The sequence below is a fragment of the Numenius arquata genome, chromosome Z (genome assembly GCF_964106895.1).
Source record: "Numenius arquata chromosome Z, bNumArq3.hap1.1, whole genome shotgun sequence".
In the NCBI taxonomy this organism is placed as follows: Eukaryota; Metazoa; Chordata; class Aves; order Charadriiformes; family Scolopacidae; genus Numenius; species Numenius arquata.
In genome coordinates, this window is record NC_133616.1 from 40978670 (window position 1) to 40993786 (window position 15117).

The following is a 15117-nucleotide window of genomic DNA, read 5'->3' on the forward strand; positions in this document are numbered from 1 at the left end:
ATCATCTTTTGAGATTGTTACTCAATGTCAGCAAGTCTAAGATGCCTCACAGGTCTCAATGTGGTCGTGATTATGAATATTAGTAATGTCTTCTCCATGTTTTAGGAAAGATGTTTGGTTCAGAAGCTATCTTAAGTGATTATAGATACGTTCCACAAAGGTAACTTTTGTATCTAGCTGTCATGTCCTTCTCTAGGGAGAAGGAGCAGGTGCTCGAGATTCCCAAAGAGCGCATTTTTATTCCTAATGATTTTTTTAAAGTGCATAGGGTGACTAGCTCGTACTGAAGAAGTGTAGTATGCATAGCTGTCATGTATCTGAGCCATTGCAAACTCCTGTGATGGGACTAAATCTGTCATTTTACATTACAGCATTCTTCCTTTGCGCTGTTAGTGACCTGTAGGGAGAGTGGTGGAGCAGAGGTGGAATGTTTCTGTCATATCTCTGCCATCGTTGAGCCCCTGGCAAGACTTAGCTTTTCTAACATGTGTCTGCCAATGTCATCGAAATGTCACAGCAGTCCATAGAAGCATCTTCAAGGAGTTGCTTGGAATTATTCTTCCACAAAGAATTTGTCCATAGAATTGAGAAGTGCGGTCCCCAAGGGGGTTGTTGTTGGTTGCTGCTATTGGAGATTATTTGCATGGGAGGTCATACTGATGTGCTGGCTGTTGTCTGGCTTGGGAGCTGTTGAAGTCAAACGTTTGTCTGCTGGGGAAGGAAGGGTGCCTTTTGTTGCTTCTGTTTATTGACTCCACTTTTTTTTTAAGAGTAATGTCAGAGGTTTTTTTTATTTCTTTCAGCTGTGATAGACAAAATGTCAATAGAATAAGTGACCTACCCACCAGAACTTGCCATGAACCATTTGGTTGGACCGCCTGAGGGGGAGGTAAGTGAAGAGCCAGCAGCTGGAGCACTGAACGAGTCAGTGGAGGCTGACCTGGAGCACTCAGAGGTGGAAGAGGAGCAGCGGTATGCAACTCGCTACCCAAGGCACACAAACAACAGCCAAGGGGGCCTGTCTGGGCAGGAGGAGGAAGGGATGTTAGCTCGGTCAGCCAGCACGGAGAGTGGTTTCCACAATCACACGGATACTGCAGAAGGGGATGTGATAGCCACAGTGGAGGACAGTTATGACACAGAGAGGGTTCAGGAAAATGAGGATGAGAGTGCATATGCGGTGCAGTACAGGCCTGAGTCTGAGGAGTACACGGAGAATGCTGAAGCTGAGCATGGTGAGGCCATTCGTAACCGAACATTGCCCAATCACTTACATTTCCATTCCATCGAACATGAAGAAGCCATGAATGCAGCCTATTCAGGTTATGTCTACACACATCGTCTCTTCCACCGAGGAGAGGATGAACAGTACGCTGAGCCTTATGCCGACTATGGACTGCAGGAGCACGTGTATGAGGAGATAGGGGATACACCAGACCTCGATGTTAGGGAGGGGATACAACAGTATGAGCGGGAAAGGGAGGAAGCTGACAATTACCGCAAGGAGGCACTTGGTGCTCGCCTTCACCATTACGATGAACGGTCTGATGGAGAGTCTGACAGCCCTGAGAAGGAGGCAGAATTTGCACCCTACCCGAGAATGGATAGTTACGAACAAGAGGAGGACATTGATCAGATTGTAGCAGAGGTGAAGCAGAGCATGAGCTCCCAGAGCTTAGACAAAGCAGCTGAAGACATGCCAGAGGCAGAGCAGAGTTTGGAGCATGGTCATCCTCTTGCCGGTAGTGGGCATGAAAGTAATGGCCAGCTCCCAGCTGGTTCTCGAGTTATATCCAGCTCAGGAGAATCTGTACAGAGGTACAGCAAGGAAAAGAGAGATGCAATTTCACTGGCCATCAAGGATATTAAAGAGGCTATTGAGGAAGTGAAGACAAGGACCATCCGTTCTCCTTATACCCCTGATGAACCTAAGGAGCCTATCTGGGTGATGAGGCAGGACATCAGTCCAACCAGGGACTCTGACGACCAGAGGCCACTAGATGGAGATGTGAGTATACAAAGCTTTCAGCTCTTGGGATACGTATGTCTCGTTCCTTTAATTGTAACATACATGGCAGTGAAGGAGAGTGCATATTTTTCTTGTTCTGTGACTCATCCTTCAGTAATGTATGTAGTGCTTTGTCTATTTTAAATGTATTCTCTAGAGGACATGTAAGATGTAAGCATGTACATTATCAGTGCAACAGGTTTTTCTTTATGAAGCACTGCTGATTCCAGTTATACAGTACAACAGTTTGTCACATGAAGCTCTTTACTTGTTTTTTGCTGAAACAAATGCTATTACGTTTTTATGGCCATGGGATATTTTAGAATGGCTATTGAACGCTTTGTCTTCTATTATCTATCCTTGCGTGTTTCTGTTAATTCTAGGTTTCTAAGTATCATTTTCTGTCACGTAACAATCCTAACAGTTCCATCACAAATCTGTTAATATTCTTTATGGTGTTATCATAGATCAGATTCATGTTCCAGAAAAGTTGCAGGTTGTTTGTCGTTTTGCAGGCTCTATAAATGTGTTATGAACCTCAGTATATTACATTATCACTGTAAAGTTTAGTCACTCTCCAGCAACCTGTGTTGAAAGCCATTGTTCAGATTTACATCATCAGCATTTCTAAAATTCTGTAGTTTTGGCATGAGGCTTAAATTGGGACCAGAATCAGTTCACAGTCCATGGTTCCTGCTGCCTGTATGGTAATCTTTACTTGAAATTTTATGGGTTTTCTGCATTTCTAATAAACTCATAAACAACTGTTAACTGCGTTAAATTTATGCCTGATGTGAAAAGAGCTGGTAAGCAAAATTTACTGGTCAAAAATAGTCTATCATATGGACCCATGCTATTACTCAAGGATAACTGCACTGCAAACATCTGCTCCATCCTCTTTATTGCTATGGAATGTTTTTTGTGACCTTTGTTTTTTTGGAAGAACACTGAAAGATAGAACGTTTTGTCTGTTGTTTGATGTTTTACACTGAATTACTGTAATCTTCCAAGAAAGCATCAGAACTTTCCAAAACACCTCAGCCTCTGCAAAGGGAATTCAGAAAAAAGATCACATGCCACGTAGAGCTCTGACAGGCTTCTTATTTTTTTTTATCTGCCTTCAAAACGATGAAGGCTAGTATTCTACAAATGGGGAGAGATTTTTGGAGCATGGTGTTCGAGTTGCTGAAAAAACATGCAAGCTGATTGAAACATGTAGCTTCCATATTTTATTTTTCCTTGACAACTGTGGAAACACACCGTGGTGAGTATGTTTCAGTCACATTTTTGTTTCTTCATAGTTTCATTGAAACTTCTTTTTTTAAAAAAACCCCTATATTCCAAAAATTACTTTGACGAATATTTTTTAAATTATGTCTATTACAAAGTTGATTAGCAGTCATGTGGAGGGCTAAAGCAATCTTCCCAGATTATTCAATATGGGAGAACAATTATTTTCAACTTGAAAGATTTCTAAAAGCTGCAATTATTTCTCTCCCCATTTTCAAACAGATCACATTACTCTCTTGCTGTACATTTTGTTCACCATATTGTCTGTGTTTGTAAGTGCTGTCTTTGTCTGGGAGGATCAGAGAACTTCCTGTTGCCTGATTGTCTGATTATAGCACCCAGTACCATGGTGGTCTCAGTGACATGAAGTTGGGGATCCTGGGAGCACTGAGTCCTTCCTAAAGGTGCTCCAGCTGCTCTCTCAAATCTTGCTGCACCTTATAGAATTTAACTTTTCTAAGGTATGCTGGTAGGACTCAGCCTGGTATGTTCATATAGTAGACAAAACAGGTGTTTCCATTGGTCTCTGTATCTACATTAGTTATTGAAGTACAAAGGTATTTCCTTTTTGCACAGAAAGTTACTTTCTCATTCAATATTTTTCATTGTCTGTCAGATAAGATATTTTCAGTGCTGGCTGTAATCAAAACAGTGATGTATAATGACAATTAGTACAGCTCAGTGCAAAGATAAATGGTGGTTGTAGATGTGCAGGCAGTCTGTGTTCTTGGAAAGAGGAAGTAAATTAAGGAAATCGTTTAGAAGATCTGCAGCAGATTGAGGGGAATACATGTTGTAGAAGAAAGGACTTGGGACTTGGTGGGAATTTTGTTTTTCACTGAAGATGAGGTACGTATTTGCTTTACTGGATTCTTTAATTCAGATGCCAACTCATGAACAGTCTGAACAATTTGCTTTCTTTAACAAAGCATTCCTAGAATTGCTTAGCAGTAAGTTGGGCAAAATTAGGTTGTCTTGACTAAGTGACCATGAGTGATTAATTATAATAAAAATATAGTTAAAGCTCATTCATCTAAATATAGATTTTTCTTCTGTCTCCCTTGAGAAAGAAACAGGATCTCAGACAGGAGCTTTTCAGTGTAACCAGTATATGCCAGAGATGTTATTCAGTCTGATTTGTAACACTGGCCTTGAAATAGGAAAGAATTACCTAAGGAGAGTATTTTACCATCAGGCAGACACCCTTTTCTTCCACCTAGAAGTGTCAAGTAGCTGCAGATAAGTGATGAAAAATGAGTGTTTTTATTACCTTCAGTTATTTTGCAGGACTACTTTGAAAATTGTCCCCACATTGTTTTTTAACAAAACCATTTTGCTTTTGGAGGTAAAAATTACTTGGAAATATTTGTAATCATTTTGTGTTGTTAATCATGATACTGAAACTGCTAAGACCTCTTTAGATCCAAATAGCAAGTCACTTTTTATTTAGCTAGGAGCTCTCCATGAGAGAGCAATGGAGCCACAGAGTCAGAAGAATGATTTGCAGTTGAGTCTCATTAAATACGACAATGTCTTTTGCCTTTTTTCAGAAGAAAATGGCTGTCACTCCTCAGTGCTGAGCATTTGGATGATACATTCACAGCAGAATGTTTGGTAGAATACTAGTTGGAAGTGTCCAGAGACTATTTTGAGAAGCTAAAAATCCAGAGGTGTTCAGCTGGCCTGCAGCTGGGTATAGTTTGGGAAAGGAATGTTAGGAGAGACATGCAATGACTGTGACTGTAAGAAAGCTACAGATCACTGTATTCGTTTGTTTTTAAGATGCCCTGTTATCAGGTTTATTAACAGTTTAATTTACCGGGAACTTCAGTCTTTCCTATGTATTCCTCCTCAAAAGAAATGTTTGGTAGGTATCCGAAAAAAGAAAATAGCTCACAGCCCGTGGACAATTTTACTGTAATAAGCTCTGGTAGGTCTGGTAGGCAGGTAGCAAAATTCCGTGAATAAATAAATAGTGTACCAAAGTACCTGCTTAATATTTAACAATGGAGAGTATTTGCTGTCGTGTGCATTGTGCACCCTGGTTTAGTGATGCATGCTTTCGCTTGAATAGGAGATGTTCTGGACGTCTAGTTTGTGGGGAAGATGTTGTATTTGTTTATTTGATAAAAGCTGAAAAATTATCTGACTGTCCTTTGAATAAATGCAATAAGATTTTTTTTTTTGTTTGGCACACATATGAGATATGATAACTTGACATATATTTCCAAAATAATTTTATCAAAAACCTCTTAAAACCAAAGCAGACCATCACTTGCATATGGCCTCGTGAGGGTATCCTTTCCAAATACAGTAGCAGTTACAGCTGCCCTTCAATAATGAGACATCAGGAAAATGACCCATGATGGAAAAGACTGTGGAACTGCAGTTAGGTTGTGTTTTCTGAGTGTGAAATTAGAGACAATCTGTTCACATGATACTGAATAATGTTCACAGCTGGAGACCAGCATAGAGCTTATGTCTGAGAGTGGTGGAAGGGGATACTCTTTAGGAAAAGGTGTTCTTCTAGATGCACACAGTTGTCTCACTGGAAGGGAAGGGCCATATCCCATTTAGGTAGCTCTTGCCCATCATTCTTCTTTGTCAGATTCTCCACCAGAAACCTGCTGTGAAAGTGCCTAGCCAAGCACAGGAATAGTGGTGTTTAAAGGTCCAAGTAGAAGACATCTCCAGTGCATGGATCTGGACTTAATGGTGAACACATGTTAGAGTGGAAAACGGAATAGTTTTGTGTAGTAGATATCTCAGAATACAATTAAATATTGTGGTGTATAAACTGTAAGGAAGGTCTAAAAAAGCATCTTTAAAATGTCATGGAGTTTTGAGAATAGTGGCTTGCTTAGTCATGAAAGTGCAGAGGCCAGAGGAAAGTACAGAAAAACACTGAAAGGCACGAAAGCTCAAGTAGGGTTTTTTTGGCTGGGATTTAAAAAACATTTCTGTCCTCTCATGTCCGGAGAAGAGAAGCAGGCTGCCTGCTTCAGTTCTGCCATAATCAGGAGAAAATAGTGATTTGGAGGGAGAAATTCTCCATTTCAGAACTAAATACCACGACCTTTTTCTGAGGTCCATTCAATTATCCGTGGGGTTATAGATCTGAAAGCCAAGTTTTGTTGACCTGCAGGGCACAGTTCATTGCTGCATGCCAGACTTTGGTTTTGCAAATCCCTCTCATCAGCGTTCACAGACCCTGTTCCTCTGCAGACGTTTGAGGTGGTGCAATGTTAGAATAAACCCTAATATAAAGTGAAACCAAATACATAGGTGATTTGGATTTGTGAAGTAGAAACTCAGAGCTGAAGACAAGCCTTTCAGGTAGAGCAGAACTGAGCTGCATTCTTTTGCTTCTCTGTTCTTTTTGCTTACGTATATTTTATTTCAACCTTTGAGTTGTCAGTGCAGGATTTCCTCAATTCTGGTAACTCCAGGAGTGAAGTGTTTTCATGGAGATGAATTTGCTTCACTTTTTCCACAGCAGGAGTAATGTATTATTAACAAGGCAATAGAGAAGTCTGTTATAAATAATTAAGCAGGTTTTGATATTAGATGAACTAAGGGGAAAGAAAGGGAAAGAAAAGAAATTAAAGATGAGTTTATATTCATAGCATATTGTTTTCTTTTTCTGAACAGACCTTTTAAAACTGTTGGTGAGCACACAGAATACAGGTCATCTCTCTGCCATCTATACAAGACCACAGTCCTAAAATTATACAGCAGAAAATTATCCCAGAACCACCAAACCAAAAATAATTTTTAAAAAAAACAAACAAAAAGCATTTTAATATCCAGGTCAGAGAGCTTTATGCTGATTCATCAGTCACATGGAAGAAAGCCAATTAATCTGCCTGAAGACACTCTTCAGATGAGTTATGGGCTTTTAAATTACAGTGTGCACTGGATACTTAGCCCCTTGAATATTTCTGTTTGGTTTTTGTTTTTTTTTTTTTAAATTATTGAAAGATGAAAGCAATTTCAAGTGATTTTCCTGTGCTGTTGAAAACTAGAACAGTACTTGCCACACTTTTAAAGTCTTTTGAGAATGCAGGAGGTATCCAGGCTAATTTTTTCAGACTGACACATGGATCTGCATTTGTACTAGAAGTTCAAGTGAAAAGTACAGCTAAGGAAGTCCGGACTTGAGAAACAGCCAGCGCCGGACCAGCTTCCCAGAGCCCTGCTGTGCTGGCAGCCTTCTGTCCAGCGTGCATGCTGCTGGATGGAGCCTACCTGCATAGCCTCTGTGTGTGTGTGTGTGTGATCTGACGGGCACTCACAGTCCGTACAGCCTAAGATTTTATTCAAAGAGAAGTTACCAGCTCAGAACACGCGACTGTGGTACTGCGTGGCTGCTGCTACTGACTCATGTGGCCAAGAGGCTCTTAGAAATTGGCAAAGTAAAGGGCCATCTTGCCCAAACAGGCTCCATTACATTTATAGTTTGCTCACTCACACTTTTCTGTATCAGACTTTACAAACCTCTGTATATTCTTAGGTATATTTTTATTCTGTATTTGAGACTTGGTAATATAACAGTAGCAGGTGGGGGGTTTTCTTCCAAGACTTTGACAGAGGTACACAGTTATTGCTTAGGTCAAAATCACTATTTTTATATCTTCAGTGAACTCTACTGAAGAATTACAACTCAGTGGTGTTGTGCAGGCACTCATGGACAGTGTGTTTGTTTTTAAAAAGGTAGTTTATTCAGAGCTTTTGCATAGTGTACCATGTGTGGACAGTCAGATCTCTCAAGTGGGATTGTCAGTCATTGTCCAGATGGTGGCAAGTGCCAGGAGGCTCTGTTCTTGCAGGGCATCTTCAGCTGGATCAGAGGAGATTCCCCAGATCAAGATTCCCCAAACTGCATTTGTTCTCAGGTCTTACATACAGCTGGTCTGTGATCCTACACGACCTCTCTAGCATGTGATCTGTTGCTATAGTTTACCTTAAGCTACATACAAAACACCTCCTATGTTAATTGTATGCATAAGATGATTGTACCTGATATTACCAGCATCTGCAGGAATAGTTTCTTTTGGCTACAGGCAAATATATTATCCATGTACTTTTGGGTAATTTTTGCAGCCGAAACTGTGTGGGAGAGCTGTTGGGTCAGCCACAGCCCCTACTGAGGATTGTAGGTAGCACCTTGAAGCGATGCACGGTGCCCCTCATGTGTCGTATGCACAGGAGGAACCTGATGGAGGAATCTCCGAGACTGCCTGAAATTGAGGAGAGGTCATACAGCAATTAAATATTTTGTCCTGAAGTGAGCAGTTCAGTCAATTACCTTGTCTCAAATCAACTTGGTTGTATCATCAGTGCACAAACTGGCAGGGAAGTGTCCTGGACCACTCTGCAAACTGATGGGTAAGTGCCCTGGGTACGTGTAGAGGCAGTTACACCACAATTACACCACAACTGCAATACAAACTTAAGTTTCATCCTTATGTCACAGTTATAAATCAAATCACATAGATTGTGCCACAGTATGCATGTATGTGTACAGTAGTTCTGATTTTATTTTTTCAAAGCCTCCATTTTTAACACTATAGTTAAAGCAAATTTAAACAAAGATGACCAATAATGATGATTAGTTATATTGTAAGGAAATTTAGCTTTCAGCTCCATTCTTTATGGGTACTTTTATGCCATCTGAAAGCTATGAATCGATGGTGGTGGTCTCAGTCTACATTTTAGTGAATAGAATTTGAACTGTTCAAATCACAGTAGATATTCTGACACAATGTAGTTGTGCTAAAACCTAAGCAATTTACTGCCATAGCTGTGCCGTACTGGGCTGTGCTTGTGAAATTATGCATCTGATTATATTTGCATGTTGGACCTGAATATTTGATAGTGGTTTGACCTTTGGCTAATATGTATGGGTACCTCTCAGAAGACTTTTTGTCACTGAAATCAAATAAATTTAAAAGCCTTGCTTTATCCAGCTGACTCCTCTGAACTATGTATGTGGAGAATATATTTGCCATTCCTCTGCCAAGAAGCCTGTAGGTGGACATTAGTGTCATATAAGTAGTGGCCTTTTGTTTAAGTGAATCTTGCGCTGCTGAAGTATTTGTTGATTTTATGCCCTCTGTCCCAGCTTTGTATGTGATGGTGTGACCCACTAGCTTATACTCATTTCAGATAAGCTGCTGCTAAAAGCAGATAGAATAACACTGCTTTTATAAAGCAAGAGCAGGTGGTTGTGTTTGAAGATGTTTCAGTGTCAGTTATGTTTGTCTTCATGAGCTATTCAGTAGCCAGTTGGTTTGACCTGGATAGGTTAGATGCTACACCATACAACACAATCCTCTCCTGTTACAAGTTCTGTTACTAAATCCCTCTTCACAATAGCAAGGAAGGCTTCTCAGGCGGAGTGGGTTGCGTGTTAAGTTAGAGTCAAGCAACGCCAAAACTGAGATGGAGAATTTTTGGATGTACCAGGTTGAGTATCGTAAGAAACATGTAAGTAGATATTCAAGAGGAGAAATGGGGTTACTACTGTTTTCTTGTAGCTGCATTTCAGAAAATGCTTTGTAATTCCATTAATGGCCATTTCTACGTAATAACAGCGCACTTCACTTGAACTTACCATGTTTGTTCTGACAGCATTTTTGTTAGGCTTCTGAAACACGTTTTGTTAACAGGCGGTGAAGCAGTCACTTAAGACTATTTTACTATTTTAGACTTCAGTTTGTAGTGGTTTGAGCAAGTTGTCTGTCCACCATGATTTATCAAAATATTTCTTGTTATTGCACTGAAAGCTACTTTCAGACTGTGACTGAATTCTTTCATTGGGGCACTGTATATGGTACCTCTAAAAATGCATTTTGATGCAGAGGAGAACTGAGTGTTTATTCTTCAAAGACTGAACTTTTTTGTACAAATGTTTTTTTGGGACAGCTCTCATGTCATATCATGTAGCAAACTTTGCAGATTGTTTGATATTTGGGTATTATAGTTTGGGTTTGGGGATTTTTTTTTCCTTGAAAAATTTGAGTATTCAAGCTCAGCACATGGAAATCTGTGCGATTATTTTGATAGTGGCCTAATTCTGATACTTTGTAGATGAAAATAGCTGAGTAAAGGTATTTATACTGCTGCTGGAGTAACTGTTAATACATTTTAAGTGGTGCAAAATTTCTTAATTAAATATATATAATTATATAATAATCTATAATATATAATAATAATTTTAAAAAATAAAATTTTAGCAACCAACCAATTTAAATGAAATTGTTTATTGTTATCACTTTAGTGCATGAATATGAGAGCTTTCAGGCGTTTTAAAGAACTAATTTTTGGCAGAAACGTGATGCTAAAGTATGATATGCTTTACTTTGTTTCTTTGTTTACTATTGAAAGCTCAATCCTACAATATCCTGATGCCACCATTAGGTTGACAGTATTGTGCACCTTTTATATTTAATCGTAATACAGAAATGCTGTGTAACTATTGGGAATTTACTTAAGTAAACAGGAGTTTCCGTGTGTGCAGCTGGGTCACTGTGGCACTGTAACTCCGGTAGTTACACAGCAAGTCGGGGGAGCCTGTATCTCTCCTACAGCCCTGGCATGAATGCCAGTGGTGCAACGGCCAGTCCTTCAGTCTGACGGCACAAGCACATGCCAGCGTTCCAGGGACGCATTTTCACAGCTGCATGTGGCCAGGAACCGTTTCACAGCTGCATTTCTTTTTTGCCCTGCAGTTGTAATTCAAAATATAGGAAGATGCAGGGACTGCTCTTTTACCCAGAAGATAGCTGTAAAAGGAATTTCTTCTTAAGTCTTTGGAAGCCTTTATTAGTTAACTATAATTCTAATATTTAGTACCTAGATAAGATAAACCTTTTAAAGAAATGAGGGTAAAGAGAAAGCAGAGGAGAATGGAATTTTATGTTCTTGGTTTGTTTTATATCTGTGAAGCTAAGCTTGAAAAACTTAGATTTTTTTGCACACTGTTTCACGGAACAAAATGTTTCAGCTGGAGTGGAAGTATAGCACTCCTAGATCAGACCCACTGCCAGCTCAGAACACTGGAATTGTAGCCCTTTTCTGGTATGACTAACTGGCTCATAGAAGAGCCATGTCGTGTAATATTTTACAAAACCAGAAGAATAGTACTTGACTGTTTTACCGTCTGTCGTGAACTGTTGGGCTGGCAAAGATTTTTTTTTTTTGTTGAGACCAAACTTCCTATGTCAAAGGAGAGTGTAGAATGCCAGGGTTGCTGAGCTAGAGATGCAGCGTGCATAGCTAAATGCTAAACCTTCCTTTGAGGATTCACATTTTGGCATGGGCACTGACATGCTTTGCAGGAATCTCCTTAAGATCTGTCTTTAAAAATGCCTAATAACAATATCAGATGATCCTCCGTTGCAAAAATACTATTTTATTACACACTTTTTGGCTAAGAGTTGCTTGCCACTGAGTACAGCTTTTTATTTTTGCAACAGCTTCATTTCATATGTTGCTGACAAATGAACACAGGTGTTTTTTAAATGATTTAGCTGTTCAGAATAAGTCCACTGAGATACTGATATGTGATCATCATGATAAAAAGCAAGGGTTGCAACAATTTATAAGTGTTTGCCTTCGTTTTTGCGGTTTTTTTGTCTCTCCCACCACTCCCATCTCTTATTTCCACTGCCAAGTTAGAGGAAAATAATAAAGAACAATTTCTACATCAGCCATTCAGATTATTATTTAATTTTCTTGCCATGTCTAGTCTCCATCTCCAGATTCCTCTTCACCTCGAGGTGCTGAATCGTCAAGTAGGCAACATCACCAGGATGTCTGCGGTACAGCAGAGGCCTCCACTAACAAAGAGGTAGAGTGAAATCTTTTTAAAAGCCACAGTCTCGTTCATGCTTCTTATGCCTTTTTATTTTCCTTTTCCCCTTGTACTTGTGCAATCACTTTTCTTCTTCCAAAATCGCAACAAACTTGAAAAGCTGATTTGTATCTCCTTTCCCTATGCTTGCCTGTCTGTCTGACTGAATTTCTAACGTACTTAAGACTGTTTGTCATGGCATTTCTAACTCCGTGTTCAGCTGGCACTAAATTTATTTAACAAGCTAGGAGGTATTGATTTACCAAACAGCCAACATCACCTCTGTATTACAGACAATAGAAAGAAGCCCTTTTAATTTTTCCTTGCATAAAGTCTTCCTGCAAAGAAAAGACTCTTTCTCAGCCAGATGAAAAACTTGCTTAAATAAAGTTAATTAGCTAGTAATTTATGCTGGTTAGTATTTTGTCATTGTAGAAACTGATTTGCCAGTGATTCACAGTCAGAATTCAGTTCCTGACTCCTTGCTCCTCAAAATAAAGCTAAATACTTACTTAGTTACTTTTTTTTCTTTTTTTTTCTTGCCTGGCAGCTTTTTACACTGCAGTAGTTCTACCGACACAAAAGGAGAAAATGTGATTAGAGCTTCTTGCAGTGAGAAAAGAAAATCATTTGGCATAAAAAGTACAGAGCCAGCCATTCTGTACTAATGCAAATAAACAAAAAAATCCGCAAACATTTGATTTATTTGCTTTTTGTTTTTTAAACTTCAAAAAAATGTAGAAGCTGTAGTCTAAAAAGATACCATATTGTTACTGATAGCAATGCATAGGTTACCTTCCACAATGAAAAAACCGGACCTACTGTAACTGGAAATACTGATTAAAATTGAAACACTAATGAGGAATCCATTCTTTCTCTTTTTCTTTTGTTATGATCAAAGCCTAAAAAAGCTTGTAACGTGTATGTAGTTGTGCCAGTCTACATTTGCATTTAAAAAATAATGAAAGGTTTCAACGGACTTAAGAAACTCATAATTTCTGATTTGCTAAAGCCTTCAAGAATAGAATATACCATTAAATTTTCAACTGCTATTTTGTTAGGGTCTTAAAGCCTTTAGCTTTCTGCAGTAGAGATTCTGTCACTTCATATATATCCTAACTTTTAGCTGTTTTTATATATCAATAAGCTTACCCAATGGAAGAAAACGATCAAGACGCTACTCATTTCAGTTTCTAGGATGTGCTTGCATGTAGTGGCAGAGGTGGTAAACCAGGTGTCACAGTAGGATGTGTCAGGTTGGTTGTTTCCCTCAGATGAGCAATAATGCCCACTTTAGTACTTGCAGTGCAAGAACGACAGTGATAAAACAGTCTCATGATTTCTGGGAATGACTTTTAGGTCTTAGTAAAACCTTTTTTTTTAAACATAAATTTTATATTACTAGGTGGCAACAAGATTAACAAGAGTAATGCAACATTAATGACCTTGATTTTTTATTATTCATGGCTATGTAAATTTAAAAGGGGTAGGTTTCCTCTTACTGGTAACTTTACCTGTTACTTTATGATTCCTCTGGTCTTAGTAGACTGTTTTTCAACTTGGGTAATGAACAAAAAACCCTTAGTTTTGTGTGTGAATCTTTGCAATAAAAGATACGTGATGACAGTTTACACCACTCTATCCTGAAAAGAAGTTGCGTCAGGTAGGTTGCTGAAGAGTTGCCAAATCGGTAATGACAGACTTTATTCACTCATTAAAAAAATAAAAGTACTTTGGAAAGCGGATTTGTATGCATGAGCTGTCTCTGGTGTGTAGAGGATTTGTCCTCTAGGCCGGCAGAGTCCAGTGGTTGAATTTTCCCTCATAGCACGACACCAGCAGCAATTACAACCAATTGTTGAAGTCTGTATGGATAGGTGGTCCAGTAAAAACATTCATCTGAAGAGATGAAAGAGCCAGAGACCTGAAAAGGCATATCGGTGTCCTCACAGCGGCTTAAATGCTTTGGCAGCGGGAGATTGTTGTTTATTCACATCTTTCTTTATGCTAGTACAATCTCTGATGGAGAGCTTTCTTGGTTTTGCAGTACAGCTTAGTCATTTTCATAAGGAACAGCAAGTACTTACAGGCTGCACAGGCTCTGCTGTCTGTGTCACGCACCCTTTGTTTTTATTTCACAAGTTGTTTTATAGCAAGATGAGAATCATCTTGAGAAATCACATGAGAATGTTACTTGACACATCCATTTTCTATTTGTTGCAATGGCAAACACTGATAAATACATAGATTTTCTTTTAATAAAAATATATTAAGCAGTTATTGGGCGAGTTACTGCCAGTACAATTGATTATAAATTCATTAAAGTTATGTAGTTCTTGGACTATCCAAAATTCTTATCTGCAACACATATGATAGCAGCAGATATTTCAGTATACCTATTACAATCTATGTATTGTCACAGAGAATTTTCTTTGAATATTTTTCCTATGTGTTTTATGTAATTCTTTATAACAAAATGGCAAGTCTTACTCACTGGAAGTTGTAGCTTTGAGGTGTTTGAAGTGTTAGCAGCCACAGACTCTTTCACATAGCATTGCAGTTGGAAGTAAGGTCTTACTTTAGACTGTGTATTTACATGTACAAGTCAGGATTATTTTTTTATTTTTTCACCTTTTATGAAATACCAGGTGTGGTTTTGTGCTTGATACAGTGTAAAGATAGTTGGTGGTGAGGTGTTCCGGAACTCAGTTACCGCACAGAATACAGGTTGCTACCTAACCTATTAAAATTTAGAAAGCTTTTTGTAGGCTGTATTAATGTGAGGGATACATCTAAGAACAGTCCTAATGAATAACAGAATTTGGTTAATGAACAACAGAATTTTGTTAATGAGTAACTGACTAGGCTGATGAAAGTCATGAATAATAACAGTATAGTGTAATTTTATATATTCCTGCATGTATTTATTTGTAGTTGGAAGATCCAGTGTCTTTGAGATATG

At 38.8% G+C, this 15117-nt stretch overlaps 1 protein-coding gene across 2 annotated transcripts in view; it reads left to right on the top strand.

Moving 5' to 3' along the window:
* Window positions 1-803: 803 nt before the first annotated feature.
* The window catches only part of APBA1 (amyloid beta precursor protein binding family A member 1), a 36093-nt gene continuing 21779 nt past the window's right edge, over window positions 804-15117 (top strand). Inside the window, exons 1-2 of one of the 2 annotated variants that reach the window (XM_074166013.1) lie at window positions 804-2008; window positions 12051-12152. In XM_074166013.1, coding sequence (XP_074022114.1) covers window positions 857-2008; window positions 12051-12152 — 1254 coding nt within the window. In that variant the 5' untranslated portion in view covers window positions 804-856. The remainder of the gene's footprint in view (window positions 2009-12050; window positions 12153-15117) is intronic. The other variant, XM_074166012.1, reaches the window with a different exon arrangement.